Genomic DNA, 24,759 nt, shown 5'->3' with positions numbered 1-24,759 from the left:
ATGGCTAATTATGGGCCTTTTTGGGTAGGTTACCACCTTGGCCCAGAACTGTTATTATATATATTTGCTTAAAAACTATTTTTCTTACAAATATACATTTACTTTATGCTTAACCTTTTTCCAAACGGTATTAGCCTAAGGTTTTCTTTTCCCCTATTTTCTCTGAAATCATTCTTTTAACAATTCGGAAGTCTTGAAGATGGTTATTCAGAGGGCTAATTATATTTAAAGACTTAAAACTGGTATTTCTTACTAATAGAAGAAGCATTTAAGGTAATTTGTTTCTCTATTGTTAAAACTTTGCAGGTGGAATTAGGTAAATCACTTATTACCTTTAACTAGTATTCTTCATCTGCTGGTTGATTTTCTAAAACTTAAAGCATAATGAAATAAAAAATAGCTAAAGGTTAGATTTGAGTTCTTGCTTGATCTTCAGTATTTGAAGTAGACTATTCTTTGACTCCACGCAATGGTTTTGTAATATTTTTTTTTAGATTAGAAATCTTGATTTCAGTGAAATTTTACTCAAAGCCTTTGAGTACTTTCTGCTGAGTTGGTGTAATGATTGAGGTGAAGGAGGGATGCCGGATATCTCTTCCTTGCTTCAGTCTGCAGGTGAAGATTCAGTCTTGGTTCATTACCTGCCAGCTTATTGGAATTACCTTTGTTGAGTCTCTGGACCTTGTCTTTTGGAATATAGGTTTGCAGGGAACACAGTTGAGATTCACCGAGTTTAATGGTCTCCTGCCCCATGTCAAATCACTTTTTAAAACCAAGTAAATAGATAATTTGTTAATTAGATGGCTGACAGGAAAACTGTTAGGACATTATTTTATTTTTCAGATATGGATTATACAGTTCACCATTTGATCCAGTCCTCTTTGATTTGGAGATGAGTGGCTCTTCCTGTAAAAATGTATACAATAGCAGCATTGGTGTCCAGTCAGATGAAATTGATTTATCAGATGTCCTTTCAGGTAGTAACTTCTTTTATTGAAGGAATTTCTGAATTTTATATCTTGGGTTTAAGCTACCATTGACTTAATAGATTGTAGTTACTACATTCTGTCTTTAAAAACTAAAAATCCTTAGAACTTAACTGTAACATCTGTGAAAGATTAAACTATTTGCCTTTATTTCTTAACTCCTCCCTCAAAAAATATTAGTTATTTTTGAAGGATTGTGAATTTTTTTGTTTGTTTTTTGTGTCTCATTGCATGTCAGTCTGATTTTAATGCTCATAAGAGACTATTGAAAATTTGATTATTTGTTGTAGCCTTTTCAAATTTATTTGGTGTGCCTTTGCTGTCAATAGAATCAAAGAACATGTTATTTCATATTTCAAAAAATAAAATTAATATATACTTTTTGTAATAAGCAAAGATGCAGAAAGAAAAAATAATTTTATGCATCTACCATTACACTCTCCTGAGGTAAACTTTGTACACAGTGTTACATATATCCTTGTATACATTTCTGAAGAATATGCTTTTAGGATTGAGCGTATAACACTATTTGTATAATCTTTTCAAGTGCTAAAATTTGGTTTATCTAGTTTTCTTAGATAAAACAATGACCATTGTATTTTTTATTTTCTTTTGTCTTACTGAACTTACCGCAAGTGTTGCTAGTAAACCAAAGTGTTAGAAAATTTATTTGTAAACATATTAATTACCACATTTATTGTAATTCAATTTGGGGAGTTAGTTTCAGTTTTGTTTATTTTAAAGTAAATTATGAATTGTGAAAAAAGCAAAAGAAAAATCAAATATAGAAATATAAATAAAATGTAAAATGCCTCAACTCCAACCTCTCCACCCTCTTAGATTACCTTTGTTAACAGTATGTTTAGCTATTTAGGCTTGTTTGCTACACATGTTTATGAACATTTTTAGTGTAAGAGATCATACACTACTTACTGGTCTATTACTTGCTTTCTAATGACTTATGCTGCTTTGGATATATGTATTTCCTCTTTGATGATGTAGACTCTATGCCAATCTCTCTCTATCGAAGTGACATCAATTCATGAGTAGAACTCAGAGGAGAGGTTAGAACTAGATATGTAGAAGCCTTCTGTATACCTTAGGATAGAGGGAGATCCATTATGGAGAGAGTGTAAGGGGAAGACCATAAGGCTCAGGCCAAGCCAGGGAGTTAAATCGGCAAGAGCAGGCACACTCAATATAGAAGATCCAGAAGAAGGGACTTAGAAATCATGATATAAGTCTCCATATGAATGTCACATCATTTTATTCTTCACCATTAGTCCTTCTGCAGTGTTCCTTTTCTCAGTTAATGGCATCAGTGGCACAAAACAGAAATCTGAATGTCATCCTTGATACCGCTGTCTTTCTTATCCTCCACATTGAGGCTGTCACCAGGTCCTATCTATTTTTTTATCTATGTATATTTCACATCTGCCTAATCTCTTACCTCCCATGATCACATGATTATAGTCCAAGCCACAGTCATCTTGAACCTAGACTAGAATAATGGCTTTCTAACTGGTCTTTCTGCATCTGTTAATGCCTTGCCTCAGTGCGTTCTCCACATTGCAGTGACTGCAGTCAGTTTTGGATGCAAACCTGATCACTGTACCTCTTTCCTTAAAATACGTTTCATGTTTTCTGTTACTCTGCAGACCAAAGTCTCCAGTATAGCATGTGAAGTCTTGCGTGATCTGGCTCTCTTTTCCTTGCCACTGTTAGTCTCCGCTCTCTGGCCCAGTGATTCTCAGTGTGGTCCATTGACCAGCTCAGGGTTCCTAGGATCCTTTCAGGGAGTCCATGGGTTAACTGTTTTCATGATAGAACAGTGTTATTTGTTTTTTCCACCGCATTGACGTTTGTACTGATTGTGTAAAAGCTTGATGTTCTTCACTATGCACTTAGATTAAAAAATATGCTAATTTCACTTAGAAATGTCCTTGATGAAGTAGTAAAATTATTAATTTTATTAAATTTTGAACCCATGAGTACTCATCTTTTAAATGTTCCATGATGAGATGGGAAATATGCATGAAGCACTTCTGCGTACTGAAGAACTATGGTTGTTTCAAGGAAACACTCTTGAGCAGTTGTTTGAGTTATAGGCCAGAATCATTGCTTCTTCCATTGTACCCCATTTTTATTTGCAAGAATGACTGGCAGGCAAAATGTTTATCAGACTTAATTATTTGGAAGATATTGTGTCAAAAATGAATTTAAAAAAACCTGTCCCTATGCATCCAGTTGATAGTATTTATTGCCAATGTTATAAGTAGTTTTAAGCAAAGTCTAGAATTTTGGAAAACTTGTATCCTCCACAGTGAGCTTGACAGCTTCCCAGTACGTACATAAAGACAGAGAGAGTGTGTGTGTGTGTGTGTGTGTGTGTCTGTGTCTGTGTCTGTGTCTGTGTCTGTGTCTGTGTAAGATGAGCCCTGAGCTAACATCTGCCAATCCTCCTCTTTTTGCTGAGGAAGACTGGCCCTGGGCTAACATCCGTGCCCATCTTCCTCTACTTTATATGGGACACTGCCACAGCATGGCCTGACAAGCGGTGCGTTGGTGTGCAGGTCCCAGGCCGCCAGCAGTGGAACGCGCACACTTAACTGCTGTGCCACGGGACCGGCCCCCATAAAGACTTTTCTAATGGGCTACGATGAGATTAGTGTCGTTTTCTGATGTTATATAATGGAATGTGTTAACATTTGGAAGATCAAAGTGGTGAACCACTATTTTCCAGATGATCAATGCATGATGTTTCAACATCTTGCATGGATAAAAGATTCCCTAAAAGTATAAGATAGACCAATTAATCTTAATGTAATAGAGGTTGAGAAGTTCAGTGATAAGATTTCAGATACCATGTTGCATCTAATCTTTAAAAAACTAACACTTGTCAAGTTTGTGAATATGTAAGGCTATTAAAGTATTCTTTCCTTTTCCAACTACATATTTGTATTAGGTAGGATTTTTTTTCATATACTTGTACCAGAATAACATATTGCAACACGTTGAATACAGAGGCAGACAGGAGAATCCAGCTACCCTCTGATAAGACAGATTTTTTTTTTTTTTAATTTTTTTTAAAGATTTTATTTATTCAGTTTTTTCCCCCCAAAGCCCCAGTAGATAGTTGTATGTCATAGGTTCACATCCTTCTAGTTGCTGTACGTGGGACTCGGCCTCACGTTGGACGGAGAAGTGGTGCCTCGGGGCGCTCCCGGGATCCGAACCCGGGCCGCCAGCATCAGAGCGCGCGCACTTAACCGCTAAGCCACGGAGCCGGCCCTGATAAGACAGATTTTGAAGAGATTTGCAAAAATGTAAAACACTGCCACTCTTCTTATTAAGTGATTTTTTTTTTAGAAGAGTTATTTTTCATCAAAGTATGCTATTTATTTTTATATCTAATGTATATTACTATTAAATGAATTAATATTTAAAATATTCTAATCTTAAAATTTCTAGTAAGATAAAAATGAATATATATATAACCAACATAAATGGAAGCTCTTCAGAGTTTTTAATTATTTTTAAGATATGTAGACCGGTCTTAGGATTGAGAACTGTTCTTCTAGCCACATTGTTCTTTCACGTCCTCCGATGTGCCGCATTCCTTGTGTTCCTGGAGGGATTTAACTGATGTTGTCTCCTCTGCTGGATTCCCCTGCCCCATTGGAATAAATACATAAAAATCTCTTATTCTTCCCATGAATCTCATCACCTCCTCGTGGAAGTATTTTATTAACCCCTTGACTTAGACCTATTTCCCCTTGACTGACTATATTAGTCCTTTGAACTTCTCTTAAGTAAAACATAGCACTTTTTTTTTTAAGTTCAATTGTATAATTAGTTGTTTAATGTCTAGTAACCTGTAACAGAAGATGTATTTCATGAGAACTGGGTCCTGTCCTTTTACTCTTATATCTCCCACGTCTTGTATTGAGTAAGTGCTCAATAAATATTTTTTTAACCTATGTGTCAGGCCCTATGCTGGGGACCAAGGGAACATTGTAGAACAAGGTTAGGACTCTTTAGTCTTACATTTAATTTAGTCCTTCAGATGTCGATGAGAGCTTTTCTATTTCCCCATTCTTTCCATCTTCGGTTTCTGTTTTACTTTGTTAAAAAATTTTGTTTAAAGTAGTGCTGATTCCAGAAAATTTGGAAAGTACTGAAAATAACTCTTTCCCGCCTATACCACATACACTCTTAATTCTTTTGTGTTCTTCCATCCAGTCTTCTTACTGTAGTTTTATTGCTGTGGTTTTATTGTTCACATAGTTGGCAGCATGTGATTTTATTTCTGTGATTATGGAGTAGTATGCCTCATTCTAGAGAATTGATAATATATACAAAATATAAAGAAAAATTTACACGTAAATCTTAATATTTTGGAGTGTTTCTTTAGTTTTTATTTGGTGTCATATTTATATAGTTGACATCATAGAATGTATTTTGCCTTTATACATGCTTAAGATTGGGCAATAGCTGATGTAAGTAGCTGGTTTATTATTTTTTCCTCCTTTAAAATCTAAATCATGGGGCCGGCCCCGTGGCGTAGCGGTTAAGTGCGCACACTCCGCTGCTGGCGGCCCCGGTTCGGATCCCAGGCACGCACTGACCCACTGCTTGTCAAGCCATGCTGTGGTGCCGTCCCATGTAAAGTGGAGGAAGATGAGCACAGATGTTAGCCCGGGGCCAGTCTTCCTCAGCAAAAAGAGGAAGATTGGCATGGATGTTAGCTCAAGGCTGATCTTCCTCAAGAAAAATTAAAAAAAAAAAAAATCTAAATCATTTGCTATTGTTTCTTGTTACTGTGAATGGCCACTAAGTTGCTTTTATGCAACTCTATTTTTGTAGCAAGGAAACTAGTATCTCCTTTTGTGAGGTTTCTTAATACCATGTTTATTGTTGAAGCACTGTGTAAGGGTTGTATGTTTATACATCTTCTCTAATTAAAATTGGGGTGGCAGCTATAATTCTTGATATGACTATTGCTTTTTTAAGATTAATTTACATATTATAAAACTTGTCTCTTTTCTGTATTAGGAAATGGAAAGGTCAGTAGTGGCACAGCTGCAGAAGGTAGTTTCACATCTCTCACTGGACTTCTAGAAGTTGAACCCCTACACTTTACTTGTGTGTCCACTAGTGATGGAACCAGAATAGAAAGGGATGATGCAAGTACGTTTACTGGTATATACCTTCTTTTATTATATACATTTTTATTATATATTTTATGCTATAATAAATATAAAGTGATATACAAATATTTAAATATCAGTTTATAATATGTGTAAGTTCCTTTGCTGTCATGTTAAGTACAAAGTTGTTAATAGGAGGGACATTTTGGGGAAAAATCATAAGTAGTTTTATATTCTTGCCTAAATCAATTTGTAGGATTTTTTGCTGCCTTCTAAAACCTTAAATCCTTTTGTTTTTATGTGTGTGCATTTTTAGAAGCCTTTTAATTTGGAAAACATCAAACATAATGAAAGTAAAGGGAAGAATACAATAGAGTCTATATTTCTGTTACCCACCTTCAACAATCATCAACTGATGGCCAGTCTTATGTGTAGTTTTGGCATCAAAATGTTATTTCTTGCATTTAAAGTTAAAAGTGTATTTGATAATGTCTTTGAGAAGATTGAGATGAGTGAATGGGGAATACTATTTTTCTAGCTAGTTTAAAGCAGCTTTGGATATATGAATTAATATTTGAGTATGTTGAATATGCAGTAGTATTGATGTTATAAATGAATAATCAATGGGAACTCTTATTTATTTTGTATATCTTGTTTTCTGTGTTTTTTCCTCACATTGTAGGATCAGTGTTTATGTACAATTAGTTCTATCTTGGCACAAATAATTGAAGTTTTTATAATTGAAAATACGGGTGTATGGTTTTATACTTATATTACAGTCACAGAAGGGTTTGAATATTGTCTTGAATAAATTCTGCTGTTGGTGGTTTTGTGTAAGGGAGTGTCTTTTTGTTTTCTTCAACAGTTTAACAGAAAGTAAAAAGTTTCCTTGAGAAGTTAGGAAAATTTAATCTTGCACTTGGCTCCAGAATGGCAAAACGTTTTAAAAGGAACTTATCAGTTAGTTCTTTGCGTTTTATTCAGAATCATCTTATGTCTTTATTTGACTGCCTTTTTATTCAGAATCATCTTATGTCTTAAAATTGTGGAAGTAACCACTAAGTGAAATTCATGGCTTATGTAGTTAAGATGAGAGCTTTAATTTAAAATTAAATTAAAATCTAGTATTTCTTTTATATGGAGATGCCAGAAGGGTCAGAATTTATTTGTGTTTGTTTTCTTCGACTAGTATAGTCATTTTGCAGAAACTTGTACATTTACACTGGAATAGAAATATGCCATGACAAGAAATTGAACTTTTAGAGAACTCTGTAGTTATAAATCAGATTCTTTCTTGGAACTGTTATGAAATAAGTATCTAAAATTTTTGTTTTCAATTTAAGTAATGCTTTCAGAAGGTATAAAATTTAGAATAGATAAAAGATTAGGTTTGAAAACAAAGAAGTATTCCATCACACTTTCCAACCATTTCCTCTCCTTCAAAGCAAGCAATAGAACTGGTTTCTTGTCTTTCCAGAGGTAGTCTCTGCCTGTACAAGCAATCACCTCTGTATTCCATCCAGACTGAAACCACCCCCAGCAGAGGGATTTTTGTTAAATGTTAGGGAAAAGTCCTGACTAGTGATCGTAAGGTGCTGGAAGATGATTGTAGTCTCTTAATTTCCTGTTTACTCTTTTCTTGAAACATGTTAATTGTGAAATACATTGCCCATGCATAAAAATGCAGAAAACAATTGTATAGCCCAACAATTTATCACAACACATACTGTCCGTGTGACCACCAGGTCAAGAAATAACATTTCCAGCACTGTAAAAGGTGTCTCCGTGCCCGCTTCCGTTTATTTCTCCCTCACTCTCTCCAAAAGGTAAATATTGTCCTAACTTTTAGTGTAATCATTTCTTGGTTTTTGTTTGTTTCTTTGTCTAACTGCTTAGTTATGCATTCCTGAACACTGGTTCAGTAGGGTCATATAATATAAAATTGCATTTGTATATTTTTTGGTCTATCTTCTGTTTGACGTTATGATTGTTAAATTTATCCATATCATTGCGTATAGATAATTGGTTGTTTTTCATTGCTGTTTAAGATTCTATTGTCTGAATAAAATAAAATTCATATATCCACTATTGATTTGTGTACTGTTGATCCACATTTGGGTTGTTCCATTGTGGTGCTATTAGTACTAATGGATACACTGTTCTCTGGGATATGAATGTAGAAGTTGATTTGCTGCTTCATGAGGTTTTCACATATTCAACTTTAGTAAGTAACATTAAAGAAATGCACTTCTTAATTTCCAAATATCTGAGGATTTTCTTATCATCTTTTTATTGATTTCTATGTAAATTGCTGTGGAGTCAAAAGAAATACTCTGAATATCAGTCTTGCAAAATAATGGGAATTGTAGAGGATCCGATTTATAAATATTCCATGAATGTTTGACAGTAATGTTTACGCTTGTTGGTTGAGTGTACTCTATCCATTTGGGCAAGTTTGCTAATTGTGTTTTTCAAATTCTGTCTTTATTGATTATTTTATCTACTTGTTTTGATTAGGTAATAAGATCAGTATGTTAAATTTTTGTCACTATACCTGTGGATTTGTCTATTTTAGTTTCATCAATTTTTATTTTAAACATTTTGAAATTACCTTACAAATTTAGAATGGTGATATCTTTCTTGTGAATTGAATTTTTCATTGTTAGAAATTATCTCTTTATCTCTAAGATTGCTATTTTCCCTAAAATTACTTTGTTTGATATCTATATACCTAGCATTAGCTTTCTTTTGGTTACTCTTTGTATAGTATACATTTTTCGTTCTTTTTACTTTCAACTTTTCAGTGTCTCATATTTTAGATAATACCTTTTATAAGCAGCATGTAGTTCTTTTATTTTTCATTCAGTCGGATACTTTGTCTTTCAATTGGAGTATTTAGTTTATTTACATTTAATGTAATTACTGATATATTTGTGTTTAAATCTACTGTGTTGTTTATATATTCTATTACAGTTCTCATCTTGCCAATTAGGTGTTTCTTTTTCTCCTTTCTTTCCTTTTTTTTGAGTGATTATATTTTTATTGGGCTACTTTTCTACTTTTTACTTTTTTTTTTTTTTTTTTTGTGAGGAAGATCAGCTCTGAGCTAACATCCATGCCAATCCTCCTCTTTTTGCTGAGGAAGACTGGCCCTGGGCTAACATCCGTGCCCAACTTCCTCTACTTTATATGGGACGCTGCCAAAGCATGGCCTGACAAGCAGTGCATCAGGGCACGCCCGAGATCCGAACCCGGGCTACCAGCAGCAGAGCGCACACACTTAACTGCTATGACATGGGGCCGGCCCCTACTTTTTACTATTTTTAGCTGTTATCCCAGAGATCATAATATATACATACCCTTGATGTCCAAAAGTCCAATTGCTATTTTTACCATACAGTGGAAGTATCTGGAACATTATTTATCTTTCTGATCTTATGGCATTGTGGTTTTATACCTTAATTTTACGTGTATTTTAATTCCCATAGTACATTGTTATATTTTTTTATATTCAGTATTCATTTGGATGTAATCTCGTAATTTCCATTTTCATTCCTCTTTATTCCTTTCTTTGCTTTTGAGCTTTTATCTGGTATGATTTTCTTTATGTGTGAAAACTACTCTGTAAGATCTCTTTTTGTTCTTGTCTACTGTTGATGAATTAACTCCGTTTTTTGGAAAAAATTCAAATATTTTTTGAATAATTAGAGGAACAAACCACATAGCCATTATCCAGATTCCAGTTCTATGTTACTTTTCCCATTTCTTTTATCTTTTCTTTTTTTCTTTCTCCAGTACTTTAAGACAAATCCTAGATATTATATCACTTTTACCTCTACATGCATAACACATACATAAGTACCTTAAACAATGTGGATATCCTCTTTAATAACTAATGCCATTTTTATCATAACCATCTAAATTAACTATAATTTATCATGATGCATTTTATCATAACTAAATTAGCATAATAAATTCCATGGTATCATCTACTTTTCAATATATAATTAAATTTATGTACATATCACAACAATAACATTTTACATTGGGCTAATTTGAATCAAAAAGTATCATCTTTATTCTTGAAGTATATTTTCACATGTTATAGAATTCTAAGTTAGTTACTATTACTTCTAGAGATTTAAAGATGATCTTTCCTTATCTTTAACCTTACACCGTTTTTGTTAGACATCACCTGTCAGTCTTATTATTCCTCTCTTAAGGTCACTGTCAGTTCTGAAGCTGTTTTTGAGATGCATTTATATTCTCTCTCCCTCTCTCAGTTTTTTCAGCATTTTTCTGTTATGTTCTTTCGGTGGTTTCAGTCCTTGCTTGATATCTTCCATCAGCTTTAAAAAGATCTCAGCCACTAACTGTTCAAGCATTGCTTCTGCTCTATTTTCTGTCTTCTCTCTTTTTGCATCTCCAATTTCATATATGTTACACCTTATCACTATAACCGATATAATTTTCAAATTTTTTTTAATCTCTTCTTTTACTATTGGCATTTTCTTCTAATTCATCTTAGTTTACTAATTGTCTCTTCTGTTTTGTAATCATTTATGGGAAAAAACTACCCTTCCTCAACTCTACTGTATCGTTACCTCTGTTAAAAATCATGTCTTCTATCTGTGTGGGTCTATTTCTGTTCCATTGGTCAGTTTGTCTAGCCTTATGCCAGTACCTCATTGTCTTAATTACTGTAACTTTATATTAGGTCTTGAAATCTGATGATGTAAATCCACCAACTTTGTTTTTCTTCCTTATTTGGTAGATTTAAAAAAATTGGTATCAAGTTTCACAATATTATATAGTCATCACCACTATCTAATTCTAGAACATTTCCATCATTCCAAAAAGGAACCCTGTAGCCATTAGCAGTCACTCTCAAGTCCTCTTTCCCCCATCTTCTGACAATCACTAATCTATTTTGTATCTCTGTGGATTTGCCTACCCTGGACATTTTGTGTAAATATTTAATCATACAATATGTGGGGTATTTGTCTGACTTCTTTCACTTGGTTTAATGTTTTCATGTTTCATCCACTTAGCATGTATCAGTACATCATTCCTTTTTATGCCTGAATAATAATCCACTCTATGGATATAGCACTTTTAAAAAAAATTTGGATATTCCACATTTTGTTTATCCACTCAACACTCGATGGATATTTGGGTGGTTTCCTCTTTTTGGCTATTAAGAAAAATACTGCTGTGAACGTTTTTGTATGAGTTTTTGTGTGAATGTATGTTTTTAGTTCTCTTGGGTATAAACCTAGGAGTGGAACCCACCAACATTCTTTTTCTTAAAGATAGTCTTAAAAATTCTACATCTTTTGTATTTCCATTTTTTTCCCAGCCTTGTTGAGATATAATTGACTTACAACCTTGAGCAAGTTTAAGGTATACAACATGTTGGTTTGATACATTTGTATATTGCAAAATGATTACCACTGTAGCATTAGCTAATATATTCATCCCATACCATAATTACCGTTTCTTTTTTGTGGTGAGAACCTTCAAGATATACTCTCTTAATAACTTGCAAGCATATAATACAGCTTTGTTAGCTGTAATCGCCATGCTATACATTAGATCTCTGTATTTCCATTTAAATTTTAGAATGAACTTGTCAATTTATACACAAAAAATATTTTTAATTTGGGGTGTGACTGTAAATCAATTTAGGAGAATCGACATCTTAATATTAAGCCTTTCAGTCCATTAACATAGTATATTCTTTTGTATATTTAGGTCTTCAGTTTCTCTTGGTGATGTTTTGTAGTTTTCATTGTACAAGTTCTGCACATGTTTTTTAGGTTTCTACCTAGCTATTTGTTTTTTTAGGCTATTATGTGTGGCTCTTTTCTTAATTTTATTTCCATTTTTTTGTTGATAGTATATAGAAATATAATTGATTTGTGTATATTAATCTCATATCTGGTGACACTGCTATATTAACTTGTTAATTCTAATAGTGTGTAGAATCACAGGGATTTTTAATATACACAATCACATCATCTGTTAATAAAGAGTTTTACTTTGTTGTTTTTCTAATCATTATACGTTTTCTTTCTTTTTCTTGCGCTATCGTGCTTCCTAGGACTTCCTGCATGGTATTGAATGGAAATGGTGATAGGAGTCATCTTTGTCTTGTTCTCACCTTTTTTTTTTTTATGTCTAGGTTTTGAGGCCCTTAGTATAAAAATAGAAAAGAGTATTGAAAACTCAGACTGTGCAAAAGATTTTTAAATTAGTTTTGTAGTAGTGCGATGACTTATTTTCCTTTGATTGTTTGTCTCTTATGTGTTTGTAGTGACTTAATTCATTTTCCCATGAATATTATTTGGGCATTAGATTTTAAAGTCAGTAAAGGGCTAAAGTACTCATAGTTAATGTTGAAAATCACTTAAATTACCCAAAAAGTACAAGTTGAATATAAATGCTTCATTAAGTCTAGTAATTTTCCCCCTAGAGTTGGAATTAATAGCTATTGCTTTGGCAGAACCCTAGATGAAACAGATAGATTTCATTTTGGGGCTTACAGCTCATATGAGATATGATTGTTTTTTTCTTTGACCAAGCTTATATAGTTGAATTCATGTAAGTTAAATGAGGTGTAGTATGGTTGTACTGTAATAAATGTGTTTTTTTTTTTAAATTGAGGAAATTTTTAATTGTAAGAAGCTGCGTGGGGTTTTGTTGTTATCACTGGCTTGTTGATTATAGCTTAATTTTTTTTATATAGATTATTTGAATCCTGGCATAATATAGCCAATGGTAGATGTTAAGATGGGCTGTCAGATTACCTGGATTTTTCTCCCTTTTCAAGTATTTATGAGCAAGTTACTTCCCTCAACTTTAGATTCATTGTCTGTAAAATGGGATAACAACAGTACTACCTACCCTGCCCTTGCAAAGTGTTTTGTGCCAGTCTCTGTCTGTGATCTTACCCTATCCATCCTAATCAGCTAGAAACGCCTGGGGGCACTCACTGGGGCTGGGCTCCAGGACACTTCCCAGAGACATCTTCCGTTTCCAAACCAGTATTATGACTAGACTGACGCTTGTGGTTCTTAGGATTGCAAGACGCCCTTCAGTAATAATCATTAGGAAATTTTGAAGAAAAATGTTTATTATTTACAGGACCTGGAGAGCACAAGGCACACTATGGGGGCATACAGTGAGATCATGGTTAGAGAGAGAGAGAGCAAGTATGGGCCTGGAGTCCTGCTTTTATTGGGGTTGAGGGTGCGGGTCTAGGGTTTCATGGGCTCACTATTTACTGGTGAATTTAAAACATAAGACTGGGACTTTAAAGCAAGGGAAGAGAGAAAAAGAAAGGAAAAAAACCCCAAACTGCCCAAATGGCTAGTTATCTGAATCAACCTGGATCTCTAAAACAAAGGAGCCTTTTGGTGGGGGCGAGCTCGCATCCTGGCTCTTTTTCTAGTTGTGTGGCTGTGTTTATTGAGATGGCCTTCTTTTTTATTTTGGGGGAGGAAGATTAGCCCTGAGCTAATATCTGTTGCCAATTCTCCTCTTTTTGCGGGGGAAGATTGGCCCTGGGCTAACATCCGTGCCCATCTTCCTCTACTTTATATGTGGGACCCCTGCCACAGCATGGCTTGATAAGCGGTGCGCAGGTCTGTGCCCGGAATCTGAACCTGCGAACCCTGGGCCGAACCCTGGGCTGTGGAAGCAGATGTCTCTTTAAAGTGGATGCCTCCACAATCAAAGCTTAAGTCAGGCACTTGCATTACAAAAAGAGAAGCCAAACTGTCAGGGCTTACACTATACTAACAAAGATTAAATGAGTTGATATAAGTTCCATGTTGAGCACTGTGCCTCACGCTGGCTTTGGTTTCACATAACTCTTGGTTCTAATCCTGGTTCTACCACTATCAGCTGTACAGGGTAACTTCTCTGAGCCATTCTTTACTTAATCAACTAAAAAACAGTATCGTAGTATCTGCTCCTCGGAGTGTTCATCTGTTGAATGTAGTAATTAATGAAAATGGTGTCATGTGGTAATGCACACTAAACATTTGCTATTATTGTAGCAGTTATCTTTCCTCAATATAAGTTTTTAGTAAAGGCCTGGTATAATACAAATATTAATACTGTTATTATTTGGCTAATATTGGCCAAATATTAAAGACTGTTATTAGATTTGTTTTGTGCTGTCCTGTTTGATTCAGTTGTGAAATTAAGTTTTTATCTCAGCTTTTCCCAAAATGTTTTCCACAAATATTGGTAAATATATAATGGGAAAAGTTCTTTTATAATGTATATTAGAATAACATTGGAAAGGAAAGTCAAAGAAATTTTTTAACTCGTAAGATTTCATAGACCTTTAATGATGTTAATGTTCATAGGGAAACAGTATGTGCCAGGCTTATTTGACTTTGCATGGGACGTGCTTCTCTCCATATTGGGGAGCAATGGTAGGAAACATCGCTTTATTTATTCTCTACGGGCCAGACTCTCTGTCTAAGGCTGTGCTTTACAATGAGAAAATAAGTGTTGTCAGTCTGTTTAAATGATGTTCTTTTATAGTTGAAGGTTTTTTTGAGTTTTTTGGGGGAGGGAGAAGTAGGTGTCATTGTAAGAAAACTTAGTAAAGCAAATTTCCGTTTATTCTCAAATTGTGTAATAAGATTACTCTTATTTTGTATTTTTATTTTAGCCATGTTAAATGAAATTTCTTCTATGCTCAAAATATTTTTAAACTCGAAAGTATAGTAATTTTTCTTTGATTTAGAAGTCATTCCTGGATCCTTTAAGTTTGAATACTATTATCATCAATATACTTTTACCACTAAGATTTCCTTAATGGAAATCTCTAGATTCCTATCTTTTAAAAGGAAAAGTAACTAGTTTTAGTGTCAAAATTGTATATCTTTCTGTGAGTCTTTTCTTCATCCTGTGTTTTTGTTTTTTGTTTTTTCCCCCTTGTCTTATGCCAGTGAGTTCCTTTGGGGTTACTCCTGCAGTAGGTGGACTATCATCTGGGACAGTTGGGGAAGCTTCGACAGCCCTGAGTTCGGCAGCCCAGGTAGCTTTGCAGTCTCTCTCTCATGCAATGGCTTCAGCCGAGCAACAGCTACAGGTGCTGCAAGAGAAACAGCAGCAGCTTTTGAAGCTTCAGCAACAGGTTGGAGACTATTTGGCTCTTTGTTCATGCTGTCTCTAAACTTCAAAAGCTGAAAAAGTACTGTAAAAATGACCGTTATTTTCGTAAAGGAAAGTAGGTTGACCCATCTGAGCTAATCATTTTCTACAAAAATTGAGGTAACGTCTTTGCGATATATTTAAATTTTCAAAAATTATATAAATGCATTTTATTTGATATGTATCTGAAGGAATATAATTGTATCTTTTTTTGCAATTTTTAAGTAAAATTTATTCTTACTCTTTAAACATTCTTGGTCAAACATTACAGTTACAAGAGTTACTGTTTTTATGGATTGAAGAACCTAAAACATTTTAAAAGACCAATTAAATTAATGTGAATTAAAATTCAGTAATAACAACAGATGTTTTGGAGATTTCATCGTGCTCTAACTGCAACCTGTGCAGTTCCAGGTGACAAATTGTATCAGGTTAGGCATGAGAATCCACCTCCTATTATATTTAGTTTTGAGGAGAACTTAATTTTCTTATTTACATTTATTTGTTCTACCTCCTTTCCACCTTTACTTTGAGAAAGTCCTGGTTATCAGTACTTAGAAAGTTTTATATCAAATATTTAACAAAGTATATATAGCAAAGAAATACTCCGTTCATGTTAAGTCCATTTTTTAGTTTAATTTCATTTTTATTTAACTAGAATCCAGTTAATCATGTTTATCTTCATAATGTATACCCGTGTAGTATTCCCCACGTGTATTGTGTATTAAGTACACAATACTTAATACGTAACATTAAGATAGGCAGGATTAGTCTATATTTGTTGCTTTTACTTCTTTTACAGAAAGCAAAGCTGGAAGCCAAATTACATCAGACAACAGCTGCAGCAGCTGCAGCAGCATCAGCAGCATCAGCAGTATCAGCAGTAGGTCCTGTTCACAACTCTGTGCCTTCCAACCCAGTGGCAGCCCCTGGATTCTTCATTCATCCATCTGATGTTATTCCACCCACTCCAAAAACAACACCACTTTTTATGACTCCACCACTCACCCCACCCAATGAAGCAGTTTCCGTTGTGATTAATGCCGAACTTGCACAGCTTTTCCCCGGCTCAGTTATTGATCCCCCAACGGTCAATCTTGCTGCACATAACAAAAATTCCAACAAGTCCAGAATGGTAAATTATTATATTTTAAATAGGTGTTCGCTTAGACATTTAAAAATATTTTGATGTATACTCTAACTTTAGAAGGCAAAATTTTCTTATCCAACTTGATATATCAAATTAGATTCTTTTATAAAATATTACAGAATATACATCAGGAAATGAAAACTATTAATATGATATTATGGTTACTAGTTTTTATAGAGCAAGAGTAATATCAATATAGAGTTATACTTTTTTCTTTTCTAGAATCCACTTGGTTCTGGTCTAGCCCTTGCGATTTCTCATGCTTCACATTTTCTTCAACCTCCACCTCACCAGTCCATTATTATAGAGCGAATGCATTCAGGTAATCTTTGACTGACTTAAAATATTTTTTTTGCCTAGTCTGCCAGCCCTTTGAGGACTCAATATTCTGTAGTTTGATTTTCCTTTGCAAATAAATACCTTTGCAAACATCTGCTTTTGAGTAAGTACATTTTACCAAGAATAAGTATTACATAAAACTCAAGCTGTGTGCTCGCCAAGTGGAATGGAAGAGTGCTGCTAAGTAGGTTCACTAATTCTATCCAAATAGTGGATTTGATCTGTATATGATTCTTGCCTGATTGACATATCTGCCTCTATTGTTGCTGTTCAATTACCATTACAGTAGAAATTACACCTAAAGAAGTATTCCTAAGACTAGCATTCTGTTATTGGAACAGTTTCTTGAAAATAGCAAACAGAATTACTGCTAATTCTAATAACTGAGTAAGATTAATAATAACACTTCATGGTCTCCAGATGATTCAAATTTTACCTAAGCTTGTACCATGCTTATGTAGTAGAAACCTGTGATTGGGATAGGTGCTTTCAATTAGAGCATGTATACCAATAATCTAGAGATAATTTTTAACTTATAATCCTACCAACTCTTAGTTCTGGGCTTAAGCAGCAGCAGAATTCAACAAAATCCTTAGGCATGTTTTATAGGAGGAAGTAACATGAATATAGTGCATACTCTATCACTTTTCATTATGTGAACAGTTGAACCACATTCGTTTTATTGCAAGGGGCTGTTTCCTCTTTGGAAGAGCGAGTTTTAAAAAAATAATAAAAGTCTTAATGGCATTTTCTGCCCAACTGATCATTCATTGGTAACAACATTAGTGTTTAAAACATTTAGAGTGAAATTTGTTGTTGTGCAGTCTTGTGAAATGTGAGCAGTTGTTTACACTATGATTTGGTTTTTTTATCTGTGGAATTGAGTGTGGCACATAAGCCCCCTAAGTCGGAGAATTATGTTTTTTTTTAGTTTAATAGTTTTCCTGATTAGGACAGTATTGGTAACTGCCTCGTTTTCTTTTAAACTAGCTCCATCAAGAGTAGCGCTAGTCCTAGAAATTTAATTTAGTTGGGTTCCTGCACTATAAGATGTAGCTGGCAAGGTTAATAGCTGCCCTGCACCTCAACCCAATAAAGAAGAAAAAGAATTATGATATTATTAATGATTCTGCATACTGTTTCGCTAATTGAGCTTGTTACCTGAAATGTGTGTGAGATGAGAGATGCAGATCTGCTCCTTCTTCTGTTCCTCTCAGATCATTCTTGCCTTTCATTGGTGTGAGCATCTCGATCATGCTGAGTGTGATTCTAGTGCTTACACAAAAAAGGCATACAACCTCTTTAGTGTGGCCCTTAAGAGTAAGCCGTCTACTTCATCTGGTACTGAGCTGAAGAGACAGTGTTGTGTCAGTGCTGCGGGAAAAACGTTGGAGATAACCTATGTCTGTCTCTATCGGAGGACCTTCCTAAGAGATTTTTTAATGGTAGTAGTGACTACATGTGATTTGTGCCTTATACTTTTACTTTACGTCTTAACACTAATGTAAGATGCAACTCTATAAGAAGTTCAGCGAGGCTTAAGAAAACTAAAATCAGTTAATACAATTTGTTATCATTAATACATCTAGTTGTGAAATTAAAAAAAAAAAAAAGACCAAATGGCTGAAAGATGAGCAGATAGGTACTATATAGAATTAATCTATGTATTATTTTTGCTCATTTAATTTTTTTGCTTTAATGTTTTTAATTAAGCTTATATGTACAGTTGATTGCCTTCATAATAAACTTTTGTATATTTTTTACTTAAGTCTTGGGGTTCAAACTAATGTAGATTAAGGTTTCCGAAAAGTTTTGAATAATTACTTACCAACTTTTTTTCTCATTTGTTTGTAGTTACTTAGTAAGTTGATTTCATGTTTTAAGATGACTGTTCCAAACTATATTTGAGTGTATTTTTTGGTCGTTTTAGGGCATTTTTTGTCAACTGTTGCTCTCTCTCTCATAGGAGCAAGGAGATTTGTGACCTTGGATTTTGGCAGACCAATACTGTTGACGGATGTCTTGATTCCCACTTGTGGAGATTTGGCCTCCTTGTCAATTGACATTTGGACATTAGGAGAAGAGGTGGATGGGAGGCGATTGGTAGTGGCCACTGATATAAGCACCCATTCACTAATTCTTCATGACTTGATACCACCTCCTGTGTGTAGATTCATGAAGGTAAAGAACTTCTAGAAAGTGAATTGATATACTTGCCATGTTTCTGACGAGTTATGAAAAATATTCAGGCATATAATTAAAAAGTATAACTATATCTTTTTTAAGTTTTATTTATTTATTTATTTATTTCCCCCAAAGCCCCAGTAGATAGTTGTATGTCATAGCTGCACATCCTTCTAGTTGCTGTATTTGGGACGCGGCCTCAGCATGGCCGGAGAAGTGGTGCATCGGTGCACGCCCGAGATCCGAACCCGGGCCGCCAGCAGCGGAGCGCGCACACTCAACCGCCAAGCCACAGGGCCGGCCCCATAACTATATCTTTTTAAATACATTACTCAGATTTTTATCGTTGCAGATGGGTGTGTATATGTATTTATAATTTTTCATTTCAGATCACTGTCATTGGACGTTATGGAAGTACAAATGCCAGAGCCAAAATCCCATTAGGATTTTATTATGGTCATACCTATATTTTGCCTTGGGAGAGTGAACTGAAGTTAATGCATGATCCTCTAAGGGGAGAGGGGGAATCTGCAAACCAACCAGAAATTGACCAGCATTTAGCAATGATGGTTGCTCTACAGGAGGATATACAGTGCAGGTTGGCAGAAAATTGCAATATATTTTAATCTTATTGAAATCCTATGTTTATATAATGTCTTGTGTATATTTGCCAAGAAATGTCTTTCTTTGGGTGTATAGAAAAGAACAAAAGGAAGTATGACATTAGTACATTATAGTAATATTGAAGGCATTAATAGATTTGATTAAATAATTGTCTCTATTTAGTATTTACCAATTGATTAATTCTTTTTAATGGTTGTTTTTTAGCATGTTTTAGAGATTTAATTTTTAGTGTGTATTTGTACATGCACATCAAAGAGAACATGGCAGGAATTATTTTGTTCATTTATTTTTTTACTTATAGGTATAATCTAGCTTGTCATCGACTGGAAACTCTTTTGCAAAGTATCGATCTTCCTCCTCTCAACAGTGCTAACAATGCACAGTATTTTTTGCGAAAGCCAGACAAGGCAGTTGAGGAAGACAGCAGAGTTTTTTCTGCCTATCAGGATTGTATTCAGCTGCAGCTTCAACTTAATTTGGCTCATAATGCAGTGCAGAGGCTCAAAGTAGCTCTAGGTGCAAGTAGAAAGATGTTGAGTGAAACATCAGATCCAAAAGATTTAATTCAGACGTCTTCCACAGAGCAGTTACGTACTATCATCAGATATTTATTGGACACTTTGCTCAGCCTTCTTCACTCTTCCAATGGTTTGTATTTGGCTTAAGTATTTTAAAGGCTGGGAATATGTTCAATGTGATTTTGTTGTGTGTTTTGTTGTTGTGTTAATGTTTCCTGAGTACTGTTAATTTTGATATCCTTTCTAATGTGAGTATTTATGAAATTTTTTTTAGGTTAACTCATTTTTTTCCTTATTTTTATTTGTTTTTCTTAAATGGATTTTTGATGATTTCTTTTCTTGAGTTTCTGCTATTGATGTGCCACATCATTGTGTTACTGGCAAAATAATTGATATTGTTTAAAAGTGAAGCAGTGAAAAAACTATTAATAAATTGCTAATCTAATATAGAACTGTCATTTTCTAGCCAGGAGTTATTTTTAATCATTACACATGCACACACACATGCTCACACAGCCATCTGATACACCCAACTCCACATGTAAGAAATATAATTGATTTAAGTGCCAATTCGTCTCTTCCTCAAATATTTAGCAATTACAATTCTACATACGAGGAGTAAATAAATGAATAGCAATAAATAGAATGTAATTGTGTACTGCTTGCTGGTAAAGAAGAAACATATCTAGGAATGCTGACTTTGATATTACAGCATATACTTAAATAGGAAATTTTTACTGTCTTCTTTCTTGTAATAGGACACTCTGTTCCTGCAGTTTTGCAGAGCACATTTCATGCCCAGGCCTGTGAAGAGCTTTTTAAACACTTGTGCATCAGTGGAACCCCAAAGATACGATTACATACTGGTCTTCTACTTGTTCAGCTCTGTGGTGGTGAAAGATGGTGGGGTCAGTTTCTTTCTAATGTTCTTCAGGAATTGTACAATTCAGAGCAGCTTCTCATCTTTCCACAGGATAGGTAGGTCAGAAAATATTGGCATTTATTTGTTATTAGTGATTTATGCTTCTCACAGTCAATGTTCAGATTTCGAAATCTTGTGTATGTGGATACTGAGTGTGGAGAAATGAAGCATGTCTTTTCAGAGTTTGAGGAATGCCCTGTGAAGGGCACATTGAAGAATATTATACATGCTATAACTAGACTACATTCTTTAGTTTCCTTATTGAATCTGTGGAGTTTATAGATCTGTGTTTACAAATATTTCCTATCAGATCATGTTACCTTATGTGTTAAGTGTGTTTTTTGAGGCTATAATACAGTTCTCTCTACCTGATTTCTTGTGGATAAACTTAGAAAATATAACCAATAGCTTGAAAAAGAGCTAATTTTAACATCGTAGCTCCAGATACAAATCTTGCTAAGAACCAAATATTCTATCATTACTTTATAAAATTTCAGTATAAATTATTTTTAAAATGAACAGTTAAATTGATTCATACTGGGTATTTTAATTATATCTTTTTTTTTAGGGTCTTCATGTTACTTTCCTGCATTGGTCAAAGATCCCTTGGTAATAGTGGAGTATTAGAAAGCTTACTTAATCTGTTGGATAATTTACTGTCACCTCTTCAGCCACAGTTACCTGTGCATAGGAGGACAGAAGGTATTATTTAAAGCAGTGATCTTTAGCAAAAACATAAGATTTCTATAAATACTGCTTTTATAAAATGGCTAGTCTGCAATACTTATTTTAATATTCACTGCTGCACATTTTGTTAATGTTTCTATGATATAGACTTTTTAGAATGACCAGCCTTCATGTGATTGACTGCCATATGGTTATTGCTCTTTAAATCTATACCTTTTGATTATTTAAATTTTGAACTTAGAAATTGTTGTAATATGTTTTTTCTATGCTATCATAACTAAAATCAAACTCTTATTTAAGTTTAAGCTTAAGGCACTATTGCTGTTCTGGTTCTTGATAATGAGTTGCATTTGAGCAAAAACATTATTGGAATAAAAACTTTAGAACATACTTTAAGACTATATGAATTATAAATTGAGAGTTAGATATTTTATTTCACTCACCTATAAGTCTAAGAATAGGATTTTATTCCTGTTTTTCTAGTTTAAAAGTTATCTGTTAGATTCAACCTACACTTAGGAATCTATTTTCCTACCATGAAGCATTTGTGTCTTCCATTAGATTTAATGTGTTACTCAATTGTGGCCATAGGTTCTAATTTCAAGGCTTATTATAAATAAGTGTTAGTAATGATGTGGTGTGTTTTGGTTTTATAAAATGTTTTGTAATTATTTTATCAGACTTCATTAGGACTCTTAGAGTCACCTCATTATTTTTTTTTCCCCTCTCATCTCTGTATAGGAGTACTAGATATTCCTATGATCAGTTGGGTTGTTATGCTGGTGTCCAGGTTGCTGGATTATGTGGCAACTGTTGAGGATGAAGCAGCAGCTGCAAAGAAACCTTTGAATGGTAAAGACAGAGAGAGGTTTCTGACAGGTATCAGAAGTTTATGATAATCTATTGGTGGGGATTTTGAGTGTCAATACAGTTGTTCCAGAACTGGCTATTGACCTGGAGATTCCAGCTGTGTATAATTTATGTGAAATACCAGTTAACTTTACCAGGAGTCTAAGGATAGGATTTATTTTTGAAGGACTTTGTGGACAAGCTCCTTGTCTGAACATGACTTTTAGTTTCTAAATACAGTTATGTCTTTCATAAGATTTTCCCCTATGCTCATTTAAACACTTTATAATTATAATAACATACATATAAATATAGTTATGAAAAGGAAATCTGTAAAGAGTTCTTGTAGTTTTGTTACTTTAGTGTAGTGTGTCATTCCATTTACCGGTATATAGTTCTATTAATTAACTACAAATGGCTTTTATGCTTAGATACAGAAATTCCCAGATCTTTTTTGAGTTGTAATCTTTCTCCATAAGCTAGAGGCCCAGAAAAATTTAAAAATTAAGGGAAATCAAACTGCAAGACAAATTGCTTTTTTCCCTTCTTCCAAGTTCATAAGACTTTTCATGAAGGATTTGAAATAGCTGCATCTAATATGTAAATACAGCCAATAAATGCCATAAAATTTGGAGTTTTCAATTGTCAGGATCCTAGTATTAAAAAAAGATCTCTTGAGATGATTTTATAAGTGAATCAGTTCTTTATGGTGCACATCATATTTAGGAAGAGGGTAAGAATTCTTCTCATGTACAGGAAATTTGTCTTATTTTTAAAAAAAATATGTCTGTGGGTTACTTTACTCAGTTATAGGATATAGAGGTAAGACATAAAATTAAATACAACAACAATATAAAGTTGGAATATAGCAGATAGCATTGGAGGTCTTAGTTTTTATTTATATCATTCAGGTACTATGGAAACACATTGGTGGAAGACTTTTTAGGGTTTGAAGAATTTGAACTGACTTGACAAATGAATAGTAGAGAATAGAACTTAAAGATATCTTTAGGCTAAGCAGACATGAACAAACAATTTGGATTGAAGTGTGTTATTAAGGCAGGTGCCGTGGTGTAGCGGTTAAGTGCACGTACTCCACTACTGGCGGCCCGGGTTCAGATCCCGGGTGCGCACCGACGCACCGCTTGTCAGGCCGTGCTGTGGCGGCATCCCACATAAAGTGGAGGAAGATGGGTACGGATGTTAGCTCAGGGCCAGTCTTCTTCAGCAAAAAGAGAAGGATTGGCATGAATGTTAGCTCAGGGCTGATCTTCCTCACAAAAATAAAAAAAGTGTGTTATTAAGCTGAATTGAGCAGAAGAATGACAATTAAAGAATAGTCTGAACAGATTCCAAAAAATGAGAATTTTATTCAGCCTTCTTTTTGCAGTCATTAAGTCAAATTACTGAGTACCCTTTCCCTGCACAAAAGCATTTGAGTTTGAAATAGCCGGTAGTGAACATTTCTTTTTGTTAGAATCAACTGACATTATCAAAGTTGTGTTATACAAAGATTAATATTAAACAATTGTAGAGATAACTGGCTGTTATCTTAAAGGAAAGATGGGAGACAGAGAGACCTCTTATCTTAAAGTCACTTAGGGTGTAGGTTAACCTTTCTAGGGTCAAATCTTCTTAGCAGTTTCTTTACAGTGGTTTCCTTAATTTCCTTTAAAAATACTTTGTCATGATTGACACATTTATAATTTTGTGTTTTCTGAGTATGAAAAGTATTTTAAAATCACATTTAACAGAATTATTAATAAAACTTTCCTTGCCCTACAGGTAACCAGTGGAGTTTTATTAACAATAATCTGCACACTCAGAACATAAATAGGTCTTCCAAAGGCAGCAGTAGCCTTGATAGATTATATTCCAGAAAAATCAGAAAGCAGCTAGTTCATCATAAACAGGTAATTTTCAATACTTTTTTGAATTTTAATGTTTGAAAACATTGCTTTGGAGGTTGCATAAGACTTGCCATAAGATCTTAGATATGACATTTAATGAGCTACTTAACTTAGGGAAATTATTTAATACTTTTGACACTGAGTTTCCTTATTTGTAAGATGGCAACAATATGTAGTTTACAGATTTTTAGTGGTGTCTTTTAAAAAACTGTCTACCTCTTCACATCTCGATTACTACCGTTCTAAGTGAGGCCATAAATATCCTT

At 34.1% G+C, this 24,759-nt stretch overlaps 1 protein-coding gene across 12 annotated transcripts in view; it reads left to right on the top strand.

Annotated features, from left to right (window-relative positions):
* Window positions 1-24,759, top strand: part of BIRC6 (baculoviral IAP repeat containing 6) — a 236,286-nt gene that overhangs the window by 78,154 nt on the left and 133,373 nt on the right. For 5 of the 12 annotated variants that reach the window (XR_001389958.2, XM_087436939.1, XM_014781239.2 and 2 more), the window contains 12 exons: window positions 844-977; window positions 6,042-6,188; window positions 15,106-15,293; window positions 16,113-16,445; window positions 16,683-16,782; window positions 18,766-18,980; window positions 19,373-19,581; window positions 19,909-20,255; window positions 20,884-21,103; window positions 21,616-21,749; window positions 22,476-22,613; window positions 24,369-24,496. Coding sequence is in view for 11 of the 12 variants with exons in the window: in XM_087436939.1 (XP_087293065.1) it covers window positions 844-977; window positions 6,042-6,188; window positions 15,106-15,293; window positions 16,113-16,445; window positions 16,683-16,782; window positions 18,766-18,980; window positions 19,373-19,581; window positions 19,909-20,255; window positions 20,884-21,103; window positions 21,616-21,749; window positions 22,476-22,613; window positions 24,369-24,496 (2,293 nt within the window). In the remaining variant the exon portion in view is untranslated. Of the gene's footprint in view, window positions 1-843; window positions 978-6,041; window positions 6,189-12,613; window positions 12,689-15,105; window positions 15,294-16,112; window positions 16,446-16,682; window positions 16,783-18,765; window positions 18,981-19,372; window positions 19,582-19,908; window positions 20,256-20,883; window positions 21,104-21,615; window positions 21,750-22,475; window positions 22,614-24,368; window positions 24,497-24,759 lie in introns of all 12 variants that reach the window. The other 7 variants (XM_087436940.1, XM_014781248.2, XM_014781233.2 and 4 more) reach the window with 5 other exon arrangements.

This window comes from Ceratotherium simum, chromosome 11, assembly GCF_057802395.1.
Source record: "Ceratotherium simum simum isolate JZ-2026a chromosome 11, ASM5780239v1, whole genome shotgun sequence".
In the NCBI taxonomy this organism is placed as follows: Eukaryota; Metazoa; Chordata; class Mammalia; order Perissodactyla; family Rhinocerotidae; genus Ceratotherium; species Ceratotherium simum.
The sequence above is the reverse complement of the archived record's forward strand: the minus strand, read 5'-3'. Positions and strand labels throughout refer to the sequence as shown.